Source organism: Saccostrea echinata, unplaced genomic scaffold (genome assembly GCF_033153115.1).
Source record: "Saccostrea echinata isolate AGI-Se365-2 ecotype Australia unplaced genomic scaffold, CSIRO_AGI_Sech_v1 ptg000052l, whole genome shotgun sequence".
NCBI classification, from domain to species: Eukaryota; Metazoa; Mollusca; class Bivalvia; order Ostreida; family Ostreidae; genus Saccostrea; species Saccostrea echinata.
Genome location: NW_026889801.1, coordinates 14,272,391 through 14,292,659, shown reverse-complemented (window position 1 = coordinate 14,292,659; position 20,269 = coordinate 14,272,391). Strand labels below are relative to the sequence as shown.

Here is a 20,269-nt window from a genome sequence, read left to right as displayed (position 1 = left end):
CTAAATTTCATGTACAAATCTACTTTCTGTTTAATTTTAGACAAAAAATTCCGCAGGGCTAATTCTTAAAATAAGAGTGATTTAAATGCATAGCTGTATTTAAGAGGTGATCATTCAGAACATGTGCGTCTTCCTGGAGCGTTATTTAGTCTTGTTGAAATAATTTTAACTTAAGGAGATGAAGGACACATGGTCACATGACTACGTCATAGTCTCTGATACTACTGAATATAAGTTCAAAACCTAGTTTAAGCCATCAGCACTTGCATAATTTTTGACAATTTGTTTTACTTCAACATCTAATTTAAAAATATTTATGAAGTTTTAACTTGAAAATATTAATAAATCACAGAATAGATTAATCCACTCGTCTGTGCGCCAACAAGTCGGGGACGTCATACAAGATCTCTTAGTACAGCAAGATCATACCCGGTGAATACACATGAAGAACGGGTTGGGTCATAATCATAATCATGGTAGGGTACTTTGTAAATTAGGGAACTTAAAAACATTTTTACATGGTTTTTAACAAATCTCTTTGTATGTATATCTTATTTCACTTATTTAGCTTGTGTTTGACGTCATAGTAGGTTTTTCCCGTTATCGAGAAATGTAAACATGACACATTTTTTCCAAGCTTATGTCCTGTTTGACTAAGTCCTGTACAATATTGCAGTAAGCTTCACCTTTCGATATTTTTTACAGTTTATTAACAAAATGAAGGACTTCATTTTCAATGTAAATTATCAAATATTGAATGATAGATTTTTTTTTGGAAATCAAGTTTTTTGTTGTTTAAGTTGTCTAAAAAACACACGCAATTTTCACTATCCTGATGCAGTGTGACTAAAAATAACTTGCTTTTTTGAATTTTAAACTTATTCATATTCTGAAATATGTTAAGAGATACACGTCCACAGAAATATTTTTTTTATATCTATGATAAAAAATTCCAATTATGGACAAAATGGTGGGTCCGTAAACATAGAAAATCGAAACTCTACTAAGACACTGTAGGGCATGGATTTTATTAATTAATATCTCTAAAATAAGGCCTTATGATATAACTGCTGTAAAGTACGTGGGGCATACAAAATTAGTGATATACAAAATGTGAAAAAAATTAAATGACAATTTTTTTTTTCACCTCAAGGTCCTTCTTCCCCAATTTACTAAAATATTTTGAATTTTTATATATATATATTTTATTATTCGTTTCATATAAACATACATGTATAATGATTGCTGAGATGAAATGCTATAATTATAATTTAAGAATAAAGGCATTCATAAGTCATAAATTTTAGAAAAAATATATTGCTACGCTGAATATTGCTTTTAAAAATTACTTTAATTAAAATTATTTATTATGCAGGATCAATATACAGTGTAGAATTAAACATTTTACTTGATTGTAGTTGATACGACATGCATAAAATAAATACATGTAAATAAAGCATTGAATTGTATGTACTCTATAAGTCAATTTTGCGTACACATGTATCAAACGTAATCTTTCGAAGTTGCCAACACCATTTTCATTTGGCCAATTAGTCACTAATAGCTTTCGGTAGAGTAATTTTTTTGTAAACAAGATCAATGATGATTTAATTTCAAATCTTACAAGAAAAAATAGCTTAGAAAATTAGAATACGATAGGTATTACATCTTAGAATAGCAAAATAATTTGTTCTATTTTCTTCTGTAATGTTCACTTATATTAATTAAATGTTCCGTGCAATGTATCAATTTTTAGATGGAAGATATGACGGAAAGGAAAAAGGGCATTTGTTTTGTACACGTATGTCGTAGCGCAATCATAAATGCTTAAAATGTAAATTATAGTTTGAATATTGTAATACATGTACTAATAACAAACAATTAAGAATGTACTTAAAACTGTTATCATCAATCAAATATTCCATATCACCACTAATAGAGGGCTTACGACCGTCACGGTAGCTCAATCGGTAGGACGCTTGTGATTGGAAGGTCGTGGGTTCAAACTCTGGTCACGACAAACCAAAGTCGATAAAAATAGGTGGCAACTTTTCATTCGCCAAGAGCTCGGTATTTTGAAGTGGAAGTTGCTCTCCCTGAAGGCCGTGTGTAAGTCTTAATTTGAAGTCCTTCACTGGTATATGTAACCATCTCTATATGATTGAATTAAATATTCTTTAATGATACCTAAACAACATACAATTACTCAACCAAAGGCTGATGGTTTTTTTTTTTAAAAATTACTCTATATGTATTGAATAGTTGTGTTTTATCATCTTCAATAAGCAATATTCATTTCCGGGGTAAGATTTTATTTAACTTTATGTGTTAGCATTTGTATACACATGTACATGTATAGATGCATCGTTGTCACATATCTGTTTATAGTAAGACAAGAACACACATTACCTTTTTTGAGAAAATTTTATTCATTCACATACAAAAACTTTTCAATTTACTTTACTTGAGACTTAACTCTATATCATGCGATGATATGATTTTGTTTTGTTTTGTTTTTTTTGGAATTTTCACATGTATGTACATGTACATGCATTATAGTATATAAATGAGGATGGTTATTAAGGAAATAGGATTCTGCTGTCAATCTAAAAAATGAAGATAACGAACAGTGATTGATCTCAAAAAAATAATAAACAATACAATTATGTAAAGAGGGCATAAAACACGGACCCACGAACACGAAAACATGGAAATTCAAGTGCGATCAGGTGTCAAATCTAGTATTAAAAAAAATTCAAAACATTTAGTATGAAACAAGTCAATCAAAATATGACCCAATGATAGGTTATATTTGCTTTTAAGTAGCAAATAAGTTGGAAGACATAAACACCATAAGCACGTGATAGTGGAATATTACTACATAAATAAGGGAGATTGACGATGGAGAAGCTGAAGTCATCTCGTTTGTCATACAGTGTAGTTGTTAATTGGCCCTTATCGAATATAGTAAGTAAAACAAAAATATACATGTATATAAAAGAGAAGTATGGTGTCTTTTATTTCATGTTCACTGGGACATATCAAGTCTAAATACATTGTATTAGCAGAATGGTCAATACTTTCTTATACCTTCAGAAGAGAAATTTCAAAGTGGATGTGAATTATATAATTTTTTAGATATTAAAAATGTGTTCATTTTAAGCATTATAGTTGAAGCTTTTCCCCTGGTCTATCACTAAAAATATGCTACTAATATTTGTCGCAATATGATTATAGAATTCATAAACTACTGGATAATTCGAGACCAGCAAAAAAAAAAAAAAAAAAAAAAAAAAAAAAAAAAAAAAAAATCATTGAATATGTAAACTCTTGTTCACTCTGCACTGAAACATATGAATCCAACCAATTCAATTAAACTGTAAATACTTCAAAAAGGAAAAAAATAATCATTTTCTTCTGGAAAACGTTCTGCCACAAAATAGAGTCACGTGTTTTGGTACGGAGATTTATCGCGGATTTTTTAATCGAATACAGTTTTTTAATGAACGGATGAATGAAATATCCACATTACTTGGAAATCAAGAACGCGTATGTTTTGAAAGAAATTTGATCAACAAAATGACTGCTAAAAAACAAAGTTTTATGAAAAAATATTTTTGTATATAATATGTACGTGTGCAAATGCATGTATATGTAATTTGCTTTAAAATATTAGAAGTTCATGCCATGTTCAAACTATTTTCATTTACTCATTTTGAATAGCAAGTATTTCGATGAAGTCTATTAGAATTACTTTGTATTGTCATCTAAATCTAACATGTCTAAGTATACATGACCTGAATCTGGCACATTTATACCAAGATGGCTTGTGTTTAGAGGTTTTGTTTTAAAATTGACAGAGTAAGATTGAGTAACTTCACTGTAATCGATAGAAATTTCAGCTAGACCACGAAACACATTTCTATTGTGCAGTATCTCATAGTCTGATGTTTCTGTGTCCGATGCATAAAATTGATCAGATCGAAAAGTAACTTTTCTGTTTCTTATATTAATGAATTTTCTTAGAAGTATTACTACGGCAACTACAAGTCCGGAGAACAACAATGTAGAACATATTATTGTAACAATAATAACAGAACTCGGAAATCCCGTAGAAATTGAAGAGGAAATATTGGAGTTTGTTTTCCAAATTATTTGTTCGTTGATGATTCTTGATTTAGTATAAGTGTCAATGTCCTGTGTTTGATAGCTTTGATCTAAATGGATGCCTATTGAAGTTATTCCCGTCAAAAAAACAAGTGACGATCTGACCTTTGGGCTCAAGGTTTCCGTCGAGGTGTGGGAACCACTTGTGTCTACAAGAAAAAAAAATGATACAATAATCATTAGGATGTACTTGTCTTCTTATTTTTCGTGCGAGGAACAAATATTCAATTTTAATTTGAACGTATATCAATTTTCATAGAGATACCACGTACGCTTTTTAATTTTCAGAAAAGAAATAATTGTATCTATGTACAACTCAAAACCCCTTTGTTTTATATATCAATGTAAACTACTATATGTATACTTCTTCAAAGGTTTATCAATATGATCTTTTCAAAACAGGAATTAGTTATAAAATAAAGGAAATTTTGCTCCAAATTTTGCTAATTGATTGTTTTTAATTCACTTTGATGATATTTCTATAGTGAAATGAATCAGTGTGTGAATTATGTGAGAAACTTTAATAATGAACATTTTCTTTCTTTTCTTTTCTTTTTTTGTTTTTCTTTTCTTTTCTTTTTTTGTGTCTTGAAAAAAAAAATACTGAATTGGAAATTTTTAACCTGAAGCACATCTAAAACCTAAAGTCATTCTATCAATAAATACAGATAGACCATGAAAAAGCGCCTAATTAAAAAGCACTGTTACAATGATCATTTCCCGATTTTTTTTTTTTTTTTTTTTTGGTTTTGTTTTGTCGTGTTTATCAAGTAACCATTTTGTACAAAATCTACTATGCATAATTATCTAATAAAATACGTCTCATTGAAAAAAAAATCTTATTTTATTTTTGTTGACTTTTACGGTTGTTTACAATTCAATCAATCAAACAGAAAATAAGAGAGTGAAATATATATTTCATGCCCGGTTATGAATATGACATGGACATATAATGTTTCCCATGTCTGACTTCCGTCCCTCCGTCCTTCCTTCCTTCGGACGGTCCTTTCCTCACATTTTGCGTGAAGCTCAGATTTAGAGAAACATTTCAAGTTTTTTTTTTATTTAAATCTTAAAAGAGTTAGTCAACTGTATCAACAGCTCTGACTTTGGGCTTTCCTTTTGACCTTGATCTCACTTTTTTAAAATTTGAATTTAGTTCAGTCTAAAGAAAAATATCCACTGTATTTATCTGTTAGCTTATGCACAGACAAATAATTTAGTAGGAATTTATCAGCTGTATCTGATTTATTTTTTTACATTCCAAATGACTTTTGTGTATAAAACTCACTACAGTGAAAAAAAGTTATTCAAGATTTTGTTTATCAAACTTGATACACTTATACGAATTTTCTTGCTACATTACTAATAAACCACGGGCGAAGCATTTATGTCTTATGGACATTTTATTCTAGTTTTTATTATTAGAATTCACATAATATAAACATCACTTGCCAGACTTGTCTGTGTTCAATCGACATCCAAAGGCAAAATCACAAAACGTTTTACTACAGCTGCATATTTCCTGACATTTTTCACCGTATGTAGGATATCCACACCTTTTGGAACAATTAAAATCGAAATATCCTGGTTTGCAACCTGTTCAATGTTGTATTAGGGGTATTTACGTTCTTTGCTCTTTCAAAAAATGTTTTAAGAGATTCTAGGCTCTATTTTGCTATTGGCTTCATTTCTTTAAACTTTTTAAGAAGAAAGAAAATAATTTTTAAAGAACTTTAAAGGTAATAAAGCATTTTTGAAGTATATATATATATATATATATATATATATATATATATATATATATATATATATATATATATATATATATATATATATATATATATATATATATATATATCATAAATTATGACATGCAATTATATCAAAAGCCATGTGTACTAATCTTACTGGTACAGTTCCCTGTGTTTTGATCCCTGTAATAGCCATCGCAGCACACCGGACCCGTGTTACTTGTGAAGAGAACAAAAGAATGCATAACTCCTTTGACAAATGAGCACACGCATACACAGAGAACCAGAGAGGAGAGAGAGAGAGAGAGAGAGAGAGAGAGATATTTTTCAACATAACCGTACACAAATGAACAGAATTTTACTATTTCTTATCTATTGCTTACCTATCGCATATTTCTTGACCAAATCCTGTAAACGTAAAGATGAGCATAAAATATAAACGTTCTAAAAAATGGGAATTCGAGACCATTTTGTTTTATTAATTTGATTTTTTATCTCGCCTACAACACTTCAGGAATTTCCGCAATTTACAGGAAATATTTCCTTAATTCATTAAATATTACTCGAATTCAACTCTATTTGTAAAGAAAAAGAGAAATGTATTTTGCAATTCAGAATATTTACATTTTAACAAAAAATATGAAATTATGCAAAATATAATACTATTATAGTAGTATATTAATGCTTAAGATCCCTCTTAAATTACATGTGCCTAACTGTTTATCTGTTTTGAAACAGCGCTCTTTAAAATTATTCTGCTCCTTTTACATTATATTGGATTTATGAGTTTCAATCCGACCTTCTGTAGTATCACTGAAAGCAATCATCATTAATTAATTCTTAAGGGATCCGGAGAGATCGTAATAATTGTAATGAAAGCTACCTACTTACAAATTTAGTGAAGGTGAGGAAACTGTAGAAATTTAAATATTCATGCCAGCGATTTCAATTCTGCAATATCTTATATTCCTGTGAGAATCAAGTACGGTACGGTGACAGCAAATACCAACTTTTGAGCAATTTATTTTATTGAGAAGCTACCATTGATAAAAATTTGATTTTCCTATTTGGAATATTTATACTCGATGAAGTTCAGATGCCCGTTAAAGACTCAGTTTGGATATTCGAGAAAAGTAAATGATGGAAGAGTTGATTGTAAAAGTGGGGGAAGAAGAATTTAGCTTCAGTGCAACGTCTTTGGAAAAAATTCCAGATTCTTACCTAAAAAGGTTATTTTTGCAAGAAAATAAATGTAAGACTGTGGCTTTCTCACGATGCCGGGAAAGCTTCCGTGCGATTCATGAGTTTTGTTTTTCGGGTAAACTGCATACTCCGAAAAATGTCTGTGTCGGAAAGTTCAAAGAAGAGCTAGACTTTTGGGGAATCGATGACTCAACAGTGGAAGAATGTTGCCTGAGAAAAATATACGATTATGATCTTCAGCAGAAATCGCTTTTGAAATTCAAGTCTGACTTTAGCAGACGTGAAATGAAATGTGAAGAACAGGACAATAACAACATCTCCACGAAGTCTCTTCGGCAACAGATTTGGGAAATATTGGACTACAAGAATGACAGTCTATATGCCAAGGTATTTCACAGAGAATTATATCTAAAATTGTGCTTTTCATGCACGTTTTTCAACTTTCGATTACCGTATTAGCCAAAGAAAAAAAAATAAAGCACAATTAAAAAACATGTTTTTTATATATGTCGGAGGTTTTCTGTATTATACGATAGCATAAGTGACAAACAAACACTATGTACTATAAAAATTCGAACCGTTTTTGAAAGTAATACTTCAACTTGTGATCTCGATGTTTACTCTGATGTGTACTCAAAATTTCTAAATTTTTCCCTTTAATTGCTCAGCGTTCTCAAACATAAAAAAATCGTTATAAAAATTTAAATGGATGTTAATCATTTAAAGACATCAAGTAATTTATTTCACTCACCCACATCAGTGGTACATGAGGTACGGTATATAATTTAGTCGTCTTAAAAAAAGACTTCTTTTTGTTTTCAACATTTTGATTAAAACTCATATAAATTTACAATTTAAATAAAAACAATTTTTTATTCATCGTAATTTTTCATTGTTTACTTTCGTGTCAAAGTCTTTTTTTTTAAAAGTTTATATGATAGACTGAAATGCATTGAACATAAGCATTTTAGAATTATATATTCAAATTAATATTTTCATTACAAGCAAACAACTAAATCAATAAATCTATCAGTAGGATAAGGTAAACTTAATGAATGAAACAATAACGAGAAGGAAAGTAAACAAATTAAAATAAATAAATAAAGGAAATAGCTAAAATACTTTTAAATATATGTACTAGTCAATACAACTACTGCAGGAGATACATTGCCAAATATTCGCCAACTAAATTGATAAAAATGTGAAAAAAAGGGATGTGTTCAAACATACATTTTAATAGTTAAAAAAAAAAACAAAACAAAGAAATAAAGAAGATATAAAGTTTTCCTTGATTTTTAAGTAAATAAGGGTGGGGGATAGGGTGAATCTATTTTCTTCAGCACTCGATCCACATATTACTATTAATTTTTTTGCCTCACTTTCCGTTCCTTCGTATCATTCGAATTTATAATTTTTCTCAGCACTTGTTTTTACGTTTGTTGTTTTCTAAGTAGAAAAATTTCAACATTTTCATTACCAGAAACAGAGAAAATCCTTGCCACATTTTAACTTTGCCTCTTTTGCCCATGTCGTTATTCATAATTCAAACCGAAAATGGTTATTTGAACATAGACGGTTATTTTGTTACGAAACAAATAATTCTGAGCGATTTGAAAAATTGGTTGCAATTGTGAGTAGGCAATAATAATACAGGGCGAAAGTAACCCTGTAAACAATATTCATATTCTACAGAAATAACTCTTTTTTTATTTTTACATATGCAGGTGTACCTTATTCTCTCTACCCTCGTCGTCTTGGCTAGCTGTATTATGATAGCTGTTAGTACGCTACCGGAAATCAGATCCACACTGATAATGGAAACGGAGAACAAAAACAGGACCAACCTTCAGCTCCAAAGCCAAAACTCGCCTTCTTCTAATGTCCACTGTAAGGAGGCGTTACTTGAATTAAATAAAACAAAAACAAATGTAGAAAAATGCGAAATAAATTTTTGCATTCTTTGCGATGAATTAAAAATTCTTGGATTTCCAATATTTAATTCTTCACAAAGAAATTTCATTGTGAATATTTGCGGAGATTGCTTTTATCAAGACGCTAATTTTAAAACGGAATGGATGAAAAAAGCGACAACCTTGTCCACAACGGCAAAAAATAGCATACATCTGTTTCTTTTCGAAATCTTTATCATGATTCTATTTACTTTGGAGTTTCTTCTTCGTTTAATATGCTGCCCAAATTTAAAGCTGTACTTCTTCAGCATCCTTAATATCATAGACGCCCTGTCCTTAACTGCAAATTACATTCGGTATGGAATATTCTTTTTCGAAATAAATATAGCAGAATCAAACTTCGAGTTTCTCCTGTATTTTCAAATGTTTCGAATTCTTCGATTGTTGAGATCACTGAACAGATTAATTGCATTTAGAGTGCTTAGGTATTCTGTGCGAAACGGGCGTAAAGATTTGGCCTTGATGTTGTCATACATGTTCATAGGAATGCTGATATTCTCAAATTTTATCTACTTTTTTGAGTCTGACGAAAATATTCCTACCATGTTTGATGCTTGGTGGTGGAGCCTCGTTACCATGACAACTGTGGGATATGGGGACATGTATCCCAAATCAATCACAGGGAAGGTAATTGGGGGAATGTGCGCTATCTATGGCGTTCTTATGTTTGCAATGACCGTACCAATATTTGTAAATACATTTCACTCGCTGTATAAGTATGCAGTATTTGCGAATATGCAGTCTAAGAAAATCAAAAGAAAAGAAGAGGAATCAGAGATACCTGCAGAGAAGAAGGCATGAAATGTTAATGATTGACAATTTTGCTGCAAGCTTTAAGAACATGCATAAACCAGTAAGTCAAATGAAAACCTTTCTGTATGTTGTTAACACATGTATATTGTAAATAAAATATCAATACTGTACATCAATGTTTTTTATATGTACGCTTACGTGGTTTTGGATCATATGAGTACATGAAAAACAAAAATTATGAATTAATTCAATTGTTCTGCAAGGAATATGATTAAGATTAAGATTATGTGTTTTTATTTCGGTTAACCTGTTCGTTTCCTGTCTTTTGAATTTAATTTTAAGAGAGCATGTCAGTAAGCATTGAGCTTTCTATGGAAAGTCAAAAATATGATTTTTTTTTAAAAATAGTATGTATGGATTATTTCTGTCAAAAATAACATGAAAAAACCAAATTTAATGATTTCAACCATAATCACTAAGTCGTATCCAAGGAGAAACATTTCCTTAGTTAGCAGAACAATTTTTCACATTCAAAACGAGCAAATACTGACATAATTAAATGTATTTTTCACACAAATGTTCTCAAAAGATGGTTTAAAACTACCCATTTTTTAAAGATGACTAAATTGATAGTTCTACTTTGCCTGATTAAATTGGATTAAGTTCTTCTGTTACGTTGCTATGGCAATGGGAAAAAGCGACAAATTTATCATTGAAAAAATAGCTGAATTTAAGACATTTTTAAAAGGCATTTGACAAGAATCCGTACAACTGCTTGTAAACTATATAATGAAATTTTGTAACTGTTGGAGTATACAAAAAAATTAAAAAATAAAATTGGGTAGACTTTCAAAAACATTGTTGCCAGGGAGATTCAAAAATGTGCAAATTTGGGCATTTTTGGATGATTTCCTGTTAACAATTCAGATTACTAGAAGTAATTTGTCCTTTCAGAAACAAGATATCCTTATTCCACATGGGTGCAGTTGTAACAGGAAATGAGTCATGCACTACTATGACCTTCTCCTCACTTTGACCTTTGACCCCAAGGTCAAATTATTCTGTATTATATATTCTATGTCTAATAATTTCTTATCTAAATCTACATGGTTCTTGATATTTTGAACCTTGCTCCAAATATTTCATACATTGATGCACAGTTTATACTGTTAGACAATTCAAGAAGATAAATTCATGCTCTATTGTTGACCTTGACCCCAATGGCAAGATCAGTTAATTAACTGAGGTCAACGTTAAAAATTTTATCTGTTATGACCTGTTCTTGAAATACATGTATTTGAAACATGTGCAAAGTAATGCATCATGAACAACCTTTAGTCAACACTATATAATGATGCTTCAACATCAATAAAGATTAAAATGACCTTAATTTTCCCTCAAATTTTCCTCCACTGCACTATGTAAAATTTTAGTCCCATCCATACCTAGAGGTTGACAATCTGAGGGAAAAAACTAAAATCTAAATAACTTGGGAATCTTTGCAAATTAATTGATATGATTTAGTTTGGTTTTGCTATTCTTGAAAAGAATATCTGAAAATGTGTACATGTATTCTCATTTAGTCTCCATTTTAGCCTCATCTTAGCCCCTTGAACCACAATTAGTACACAATGACATTAATACATGTATTAACTGTCTATATCATCCAAAAAATACATAACACATGCAATCCTCCATTCCTTCAGATTCAGTTCTGGGGATTACTGGTATGTGGTTTTTAGACAGATATCTGATTTGGAACATGGTAAAACAAGATTAAACTTTAATAATGGTTCCGATCAAGATATATTTCCTCCAGTGGCTTCTTTAAAGGATCAGGATGTCATCTTCAACTATCTATAATAGCTGTAAAAATAACAAAAGTTTATGTATTACTACTACTATACTGAATAAGTGATACAGTAGTAGATTAACACACATGTATACATCCTATCTTCTGTAAAGGTTGCATTTAGAGTAGATTAACACACATGTACATCCTTTCTTCTGTAAAGGTTGCATTTATGATATATGCATGTATAATTTCCACCATGCTAGTCAATGTTAATAATTACATGTAGCATGAACCAGTTACATATATATGCAGACAAGGGAACAATTCAGATATATGAACAAGCTGCAAAATATATATAGGAGTTCTGGATTCTGGAGTGGGGGTTGGGGTGGGGTAAATTTTCATAGACAAACATCACTTAATTCCTCCTTCATATGTATGACTCTTTTGACCAAATAATGAGGTCTGGTTTCCTGAAGATGGAGGGGACGTGGTATGATAATTTTATTGATTACTTTATTATGTACATTTTATAAACTTGGGAATTGTACCCAATAATTCATATATATTTTTTTCAATTCATAAGTTTTATTCACACTTTTACGTAATTATATTAACACTCAGACGTATTGATTTATAAACTACCTACACATTTTCAATCATACTTACTTTCATATAGATTCAACAGAATCCATTGTTTTCTGTAGAATAACTTTTCATTGTGTCAAGTTATGTTATTATTTCATCCAAAACTTAAAGGTAAATAAATTCGATGCTATATTTCAACATTGAATTGGTATCGGTACCATTCCCATTCCATTTTGGCAATTGGTAGAAAAAAAGAAATGATTTGATATGTTTGTTGCATTGATTGTATGGAAGATACAGGAGAAAAAAAAAATAAGATTTGAACAAAGTTTTAGTTTTAATGTGAAATAATATAAACTCTGATTTATAAAAGAGGAAGGGGTGAGTTAGAATGACTTTTTTGTGTGGTTAGGGACTTTAGTCTTACCTGCAGTGTGACCCTATGACCTCTTTATACACTGTATATATTCACAAACATCATAGACATATCTCTAATTATTTTAAATATCATTATAGCATTTATCTATCCTTATTAAGAGTAATCTAACAACTGCAGAATTAAACATTAGTGGTCATATAACAGGTTGCTCACAAGCTGTAGGTACGCTGCATCACTTATGCAGTCAGTATTTGTATCACATCATGGGAAAGAGAAATGAATCTGTGAGTACATTCCTTATCTTAATTTTGTTTTAAAAAGATAAACTTATCAAAAGTTTACCCAAAAATATACATGAAAAAAAAAACATATTCAACATACCACTATCTGTTTTTGTCCAACTACTCCAAGTTGGAAGATTTCCTTTTTCTCCCGCAATTCCTCTATTGTTGTCTGTTTCATTCTTTCCGACCTCTTTTGCTAGAGAGCTCTTGCAAGGGAGGTAATCCAATCATTTTTCAACAGTGTTTTACAACATTTCATTCAAATATTTTTCTTAAAGTCTTGAGTGTCTACCCAATTTTATTTATTTAATTTATTGAACAGAGTATTCTCCTTCTACAGATATATGTAGAATTTTCTAAAGTTGTCTGGATTTTGCAAACTACGTAGCTCTTCATGCAATATAATTCTATAGGTAAAATCTAATAAAAATCAATTACAAAATAAATTTTCCTTATAAAACAGAAAAATGTATTTCAAAGCACTTTATGACCCACATTATAAAATTATACATGGAGTTTGGATGTAAAATACATGAAATATAACAGGATAAGGCAGTCCAAGTATTTCTGTAATAAAATATAGCAAATGCCCTGGTTGCCATGGAAACAAGATGCCTGGGTAGGTATGTTTTTTTGAAAGACTATTCATATGCATCATGTTCACAAAATTTGAGCTAGAAATAATTTTTTCCACTTTCCCATGTTTATATAGCATGAAGCTCAATGCTTAGTGACATGCTCTCTTAAAAGTTTAATTTTTCACATTCTACGATTACATGCCCTATAATAAGTTTACATCTTTAATTATTTACTCACAAAAAGTAAAGCAATTTTCAATTGAATGCATAGTCTCTGTACTCTGAAATATTTATGTCAAAACAAAGCAATAATATTATACACGTATTATGATTTCATTAGTTGTTTCAGCAAACAGAATATTTTTTGTAATATACAAAGAAAATGATGATGATTAAAATTGAAGATATCATGCATCGTTACCAAGCTGAACCTTATGGAAACAAAACAAATGTTATCATTATAACACTGTTATTTGTTTTTGTTTGTTTATTTGCTGTTTTTTTTTTTTTTTTTTTTTTTTTTTTGTTTGTTTGTTTTTTTTTTGGCATGCAGTATCTTATGCTGTTGACAGACCTTGCTTTTTGATGCTTTTATTCGTTCGTCTTTGATCAACATAGAGATTTGATTATCGGTTACTATTTTCTATTCCCGAAGAAACATAGGATTTAGTCCATATCTTAATGAAATTAAGTCCATCTTCATTTTCTGTCCCTCTAAAGAATTCGAAGTGAAAGTATTCATTAGCATATTGTTGTTTTTTTCATATTGAAGAGCAGTTGTGAACTTAGGTCAGCCCACTAGATGCATAGGAGATATCATATCCTTATCAGATCCTGGTCCGTTGAGTGTCAGCACATTCTTGCACGTTGTCCGATAAATTAAAAGACCTCATTGGTTTCTATTTCTAACCCTCTAAGCGTGTAGCAAATAATTAATATAGGGTCATAGTGTCAGTTGGCAATCAGAATCTTTGGATGGAAGCGCAATTAAGTATCAACAGAACATGAACACAGTCCTCATTAAGAAAATTTGGGTACAGAGTGTAATACATTTTTGAAAGTATACTAAATTTAAATTTATACTGTCATAATATTACCATACCATTAATTATTCAGGTGTTTGACTTCCAAATAACCTGGTTGTTTTTATTTGACATTATCATTTTTTTACCATCTTAGTTTGTAAACGCCTTTGGGATAAAAGTCTGGCTGGCTAGAGTCTTGATATTTTCAGATATAAAGAGTATTCATGAGCAGCATATAAAATACAGTACGACAAATTGTATTACGTTTCTACACTATATTCCGTATATGTGCTTTACCGTATATTCTGATGATTTTATTACTTAAAGAATATTGCTCTTTGTTTCTTTTTTTTCATTTTACTTGATGTAGAAACTTGTATGGAAAGATTTATTTTTTTTAGTAATGTCTCAATAAATACATATACTGTAAGGTATACTTCACTTCTTTCTCAGAAGTAATGTTATTTCATAATGAATATTAGATTTGCATAAAATCATATATCAGTCAAATCTCACCACCAAAGACAGGTTGAATCAAGACAATGATCAGAATGAGTGGTAAAGGACCTTATTTGTTAATTTATTGTGTTATTTTTTTAAAGTGATATGAAATATGTTTTAGATAACGAACACTTTTCGAGCTCAAAATTCCCTTAAACATTACAAATATGGAACAGAGCAAACACGGACCTTTAAGACATCAGAGGTGGGATCAGGTGCCATGGAGGAGTGAGCATCCCCTGCCGACCGGTCACACCCGCCGTGTGCTCCTTGTCATGATCCGGGAATAACGGAAAAATCCGTCAACAATTCAGTGTGTAAATAATGGCCTAACAATTAGTATGAAAAACGTCAGTCAGCATTTGACTCAATGATAAATTGTATTTGTTGACAAGGTCATTGTGTCGACCATAGAACTTACGAAATGATGACTTTAAACGAGACTGCTGATATTCTTGTTTCTTGTTAAATTGAAAATTCATCATATTTCTTTAAGTCTTCTGAATGTATATATTTACAAAACCTTATAAACTTTTGATTTTAGTTTTCAAAAATTCAATAATCAATTATCGACAAATATTCACAAAAAGTACATTATTTTAGTTTCTACGTGATTTTACTTGTACGTTTTTAGTTAAACACTATCATTTGATAACGCATCTTAACTCTTCATCTGGTTTATGGCGATGAATAAAACAAGGACACTTGAAAAATTTTCTTATTATAGGCTTGAGGTCATTGAAGTAAAGGAAATGTGATCTTTTTAAAAGGGATGAATTTTCATACTGTGTAAAAAAGAAAATAGTTGCAAAGTTTTGGTACGAATAAAATAGATTGAAATATTTTAATTTTGTATTTGTACAAAATGAAATAATCATGTGTGCAATTTTTTTTAATACACTAAACGGAGATAAAATGTGATTTTGAATATATCAAATAAATTTAACATAAATTTACAAAATTCAATGTCAAACATCCTCGAATTGAAAATTACTATTTTTGGATGACAAATATTAAGCATGCTGATTACATAATCTTTCAATGAAAAGTTATAACAAATTATTTTATTAAACAAAACAATTACATCATCTATGCGCGTAATCATAGGAATAAAAGTTAATTCCGGCTTATTTACTTAAATGATATTTATACAGAGAGAGATATCCTCAATGATTATTTTTTGAAAAATGAAGATAAAGAGGGAAAAGGTACTTAGGATAAAAAAACAGATTGACAATATATTGTACATGTAGCACCAGAGAACAGATTAAAAAATCATCAAAAACAAACAAAACATTAAAACAGCAAATAAACAAACAAAACAAAACGAAAAACAGAACAAAAACACAAAACAAAACAGAACAAAACAAATAGAAAGAAAAAAAAAACAAGAGACCCATTGGACAAAACGCTCACATGAGTCAATATGGCCCTGCTGTTCTTCATCAGCAGATTTCTTCTCCTATTTATTCATTATTATGTAAAGCTTTGGTCGCCTGTTCTAGCCACACCCTACCCTCAGGTGCCGTGTTTTGAATGAAATTGAATCTAAACTATCTGAGGATGCTTCTATATTCATTGACTAATCATGGCTTTGGTGTTCTTGAAAACAGAATTTTATAGATGTCTGCTACCCTACCCTTGGGGGGTGGGGGTGGTTTTGATTTGAATAAACTTGAATATACAGTACCTGGGGATGCTTCCATATCAATATGACTAATCATGGCTATATCCTGTTCTTGAGAAGAAGATTTTTAAATATATTTCTAATGTATGTTCACTTGCAAAGCTTTGTTCCCCCATTATGACCCCAATACTACTGCGGGATGACTTTAACAAACTTGAATATACAATAAATCGGGATGCTTCCATATCAATATGACTATTCATGGCTTTCTTATTCTTGAAAAGATTTTCCCTATATATTCGTATGTAAAACTTGTGGCCCCACCCTACCCCAGGGGTCATGATTTGAACAAACTTGAATCTACACTACCTGATGATGCTTCCACACATGTATAAATATGACTAATTGTGACTTTGTTGTTCTTGAGAGGAAAATTTTGAAAGATTTTTTTTGCTACATATTCCGATGTAAAACTTTGAACCCCCACTGTGGCCCTGGGGCTCATGATTTGAACAAAATTGAATCTAAACTAGCTGAGGATGCTTCAATATCAATATGACTAATCCTGGATTTGTTGTTCTTGAGAAAAAGATTTTTAAATGTGTTTTTCCCATAAATTTCTATGTAAAACTTTGAACCCCATTGAATCCCCAATCTTCCCCCTGGGGTCATAATTTGAACAAACTTGAATCTTCGCCATATAATGTAGGTTTCACATAAGTTTCAACTTATCTGGTCCAATGGTTTTTGGGAAGAATATTTTTAAAAGATTACATCAAATTTTCACCAATTCTTTACTACAGTGTATCTCCCTTTGAAAGAGGGCGTTGATCTTCTTTTGAATAACCTTGATTTCCATTCACCCAAGAATTCTTTGTGACAAGTTTGGTCGAAATTGGTCCAGTGGTTCTTGAGAAGAAATCGAAAATGTGAAAAGTTTACAGACGAATTGACAGACGGACAGACAGACAGACGCTAGACAAAATGTGATCAGAAAAGCTCACTTGAGCTTTCAGTACAGGTGAGCTAAGAACAGAAGTCTACTTATGGACAAAATATTGTTCTTCCAACAAATATTTTACAAACATGTATTAAATGGAGTATGGACTATTTTTTAATTTGTCTAAATTATTTTTTTCCTTTCCAATATCCTCTTTCTAAATATTAATGGCTTTTTTTCTTAATCTTAATAAAGCTGTCATAATTATAGCACAGAACTGAATTGATAAAATTACACAATTCGAATTTGTACATATAGCTAAACTTGTAAAGGATACTTTCTAATTTCCAGTTTCAGTTGTTTTTACTGTAAATATTTCTTTTTTTTTATTTTCGTTATTCCACCCTGCATTGTTGCAATGCGATATATATTTTTACATCTATTTTATAGAACCAATGAATTATATCAAACAATTGAACTTCTTCTAGCACTGTGATACTAAAATAAAACTAATTGTGAAGGCTTGACACTGTAAATTCATATTACATAGCACCATAATCCTTTTCTAACGTGACTGTGCTTACTAAATGATAAGCTAAAAATCAATCATGTATTACATGTACCTGTGTTGTCGCTTCTTAACCTCAAATACTTTATTAAGTAAAATTTCTGAAAACATAATATGATGAAAATTTTGAATAAATAAATAAATAAAAAATCTATCTACATCTGCAAATAAACAACTTTGTCAAACAGATTCAATTGACCAAAAATAAATTGATTTACTTCCACAGATCAAGAATACAAACAACTGCATTTCAAACAATATTTATCTTTAACCATTCACGTTTTCAATCTTATTTTGTATCTGTTTCCTTGAACCTTAGGTACTATATCCAAAAAAGTTCTCCTTCTGTTTTTAATTAATAAAATATCTTTATTTTTAGAATCTCTGTAGTAGGAAAAAAACCGTTTTCAAATGAAATCTTATGTCTAATGATTTAATGCATCTTTCCACCTTAGCTTTCATCGATATTTTTTGAATTTTTATCTTAAAAAAAATCCCCAAAGAACTCAATGCAATTTTCGTTCTTGAAATGCTATTTTTCAAAATTCCTATTGTTCGATCCTTTCTACACTTAAATGTTTTAATTAATATCAGAGTATTATATACCTGATGGATATTTAAGGATAGAGAATTAGAGTGTGACAAAAACTTAATCATGTATAGAAATTAAGGTTTGTCAATTAAAAACATCCAAGAGGATTATTTGAATAAGTTTCCTCTATGAAAATGTATTCAAGTCCTTGGACAAATGTAACGCTAAAATTAAACACATTTTTGAGATAAAGGGGAAGCAGGTGCTACAAAACCGGAATATATTCTTTAACGTAAATAATTAAACCAATTGCACTTAGGTCATCCAGGAAGAGAGCATGATCAAATATGCCACAATGGACATTGTACATCGTTTTTTTCCACATGACAAGGAGCACACGGCGGGTGTGACCGGTCGGCAGAGGATGCTCACTCCTCCATGGCACCTGATCCCCTCTAAATTTTGAGGTCCGTGTTTTTTTAATCGTTTTATTGGACTTTCGGGATTGAATACTGTTCGTTATCGTTATATTTCATCATTCTCTAATTGTTCATTAATTCAGTTGTTCATGTTTTTGTTCAAAATAAAGAATTATAATAATAAAAGTGAAATAAAGCTTTAATAAATGAAATTTATGTCTGTAAATTTAAAAAAAAGATCAGAATGGAACCGAACAAACAATCTTACAGACAGGAAATTCATACATATAATTACTAAAGAGATGAAAAAAAAAAAAAACAATATTACAATAACCTCTAGAAAAAAAAAGACGATGCTTAGATAAACTCGTTCTACAAATAAGTACCACCAAAGCTTTTTAACTTAATACTGTATACATGATTATTTTCGCACTTGCAACAATTTTGCCTTTACTCTAAATTCGCCAGTCACATTTCTGTTAAAGAAATTAACAGTTTTAAATTCGCCAACCTGTGTCTATGGCGAAAGGGACGAAAATAAAACGGGGCGAAAAATTCTCCTGTATATTGTTTTATCCAACATTTGAAATTTAAGTTATTTTATCACATGTACTAAATATCTGTGGGCATTTGACAAATAATGTACTTTTTTTCTGAAGCAGATGACATTCAAATTTTGTGTTAGAAATGTCCACAGTTTCACAATACCTATCTGTACCCTTAAATTCTTTGTTAAATCACTGGATTTTTTTTAAATGGATTAAAAAAAAGAAATATATACGGTCAAAACACATTTTTACCCCAAAAAGATAAAATTTTTAAATTCTCTAGAAATAAACACAAGTAACTATATTGTATAAAAAAAGCTGAATTAACAGAAAAAATCTTAAAATTTGGAAGTAGATTATCGGCAATGCTTGTTTCCGTGTCGGCACAAAATATTTAGATTTTCCGATATTTCAAGGAAGAGGACAAAATGTACAAAAGTGGTTCAATTTAATTTGAGTTTAGAATTTACTTACAACAAGCTTCCCCCATAACAATATTCATGTATTTTTATTTCATTGATGTTATTATTCTACACATAATATATAAAAGTGGATCCAGGGCAGAACTGTGCTCCAGGTTTTTTTTTTTTTTTTTTTTAAATCAAAATACAGACATAAAATGCACTTTTTCTCTTGAG

General features: G+C 30.2%; 1 protein-coding gene and 1 long non-coding RNA gene across 2 annotated transcripts; one reads left to right on the top strand and one right to left on the bottom strand.

Moving 5' to 3' along the window:
- Positions 1–5,625: 5,625 nt before the first annotated feature.
- LOC133204174 (uncharacterized) lies at positions 5,626–6,374 on the bottom strand. Its single transcript, XR_009723571.1, has 3 exons — positions 6,305–6,374; positions 6,079–6,140; positions 5,626–5,766 (listed from the first exon to the last, which is right to left on the bottom strand). It is a non-coding gene; the product is annotated as an uncharacterized LOC133204174 (long non-coding RNA).
- A 687-nt stretch (positions 6,375–7,061) lies between these two features.
- On the top strand, positions 7,062–9,895 carry LOC133203979 (potassium voltage-gated channel subfamily B member 2-like). The gene is made up of 3 exons (XM_061339769.1): positions 7,062–7,511; positions 8,849–9,011; positions 9,360–9,895. Exons 1-3 carry the CDS (start codon positions 7,062–7,064, stop codon positions 9,893–9,895), a joined length of 1,149 nt encoding a protein of 382 aa, XP_061195753.1.
- The last annotated feature ends 10,374 nt before the right edge of the window (positions 9,896–20,269 follow it).

Bases quoted from the DNA above. Each gene is read 5' to 3' on its own strand.
- LOC133203979 (XM_061339769.1), top strand. From the start codon at position 7,062: ATGGAAGAGTTGATTGTAAAAGTGGGGGAAGAAGAATTTAGCTTCAGT. The intron at 7,512-8,848 runs GTATTTCACAGA...TTACATATGCAG, and splicing joins ATGACAGTCTATATGCCAAG to GTGTACCTTATTCTCTCTAC. The intron at 9,012-9,359 runs GTAAGGAGGCGT...TTAATATCATAG, and splicing joins GCCTTCTTCTAATGTCCACT to ACGCCCTGTCCTTAACTGCA.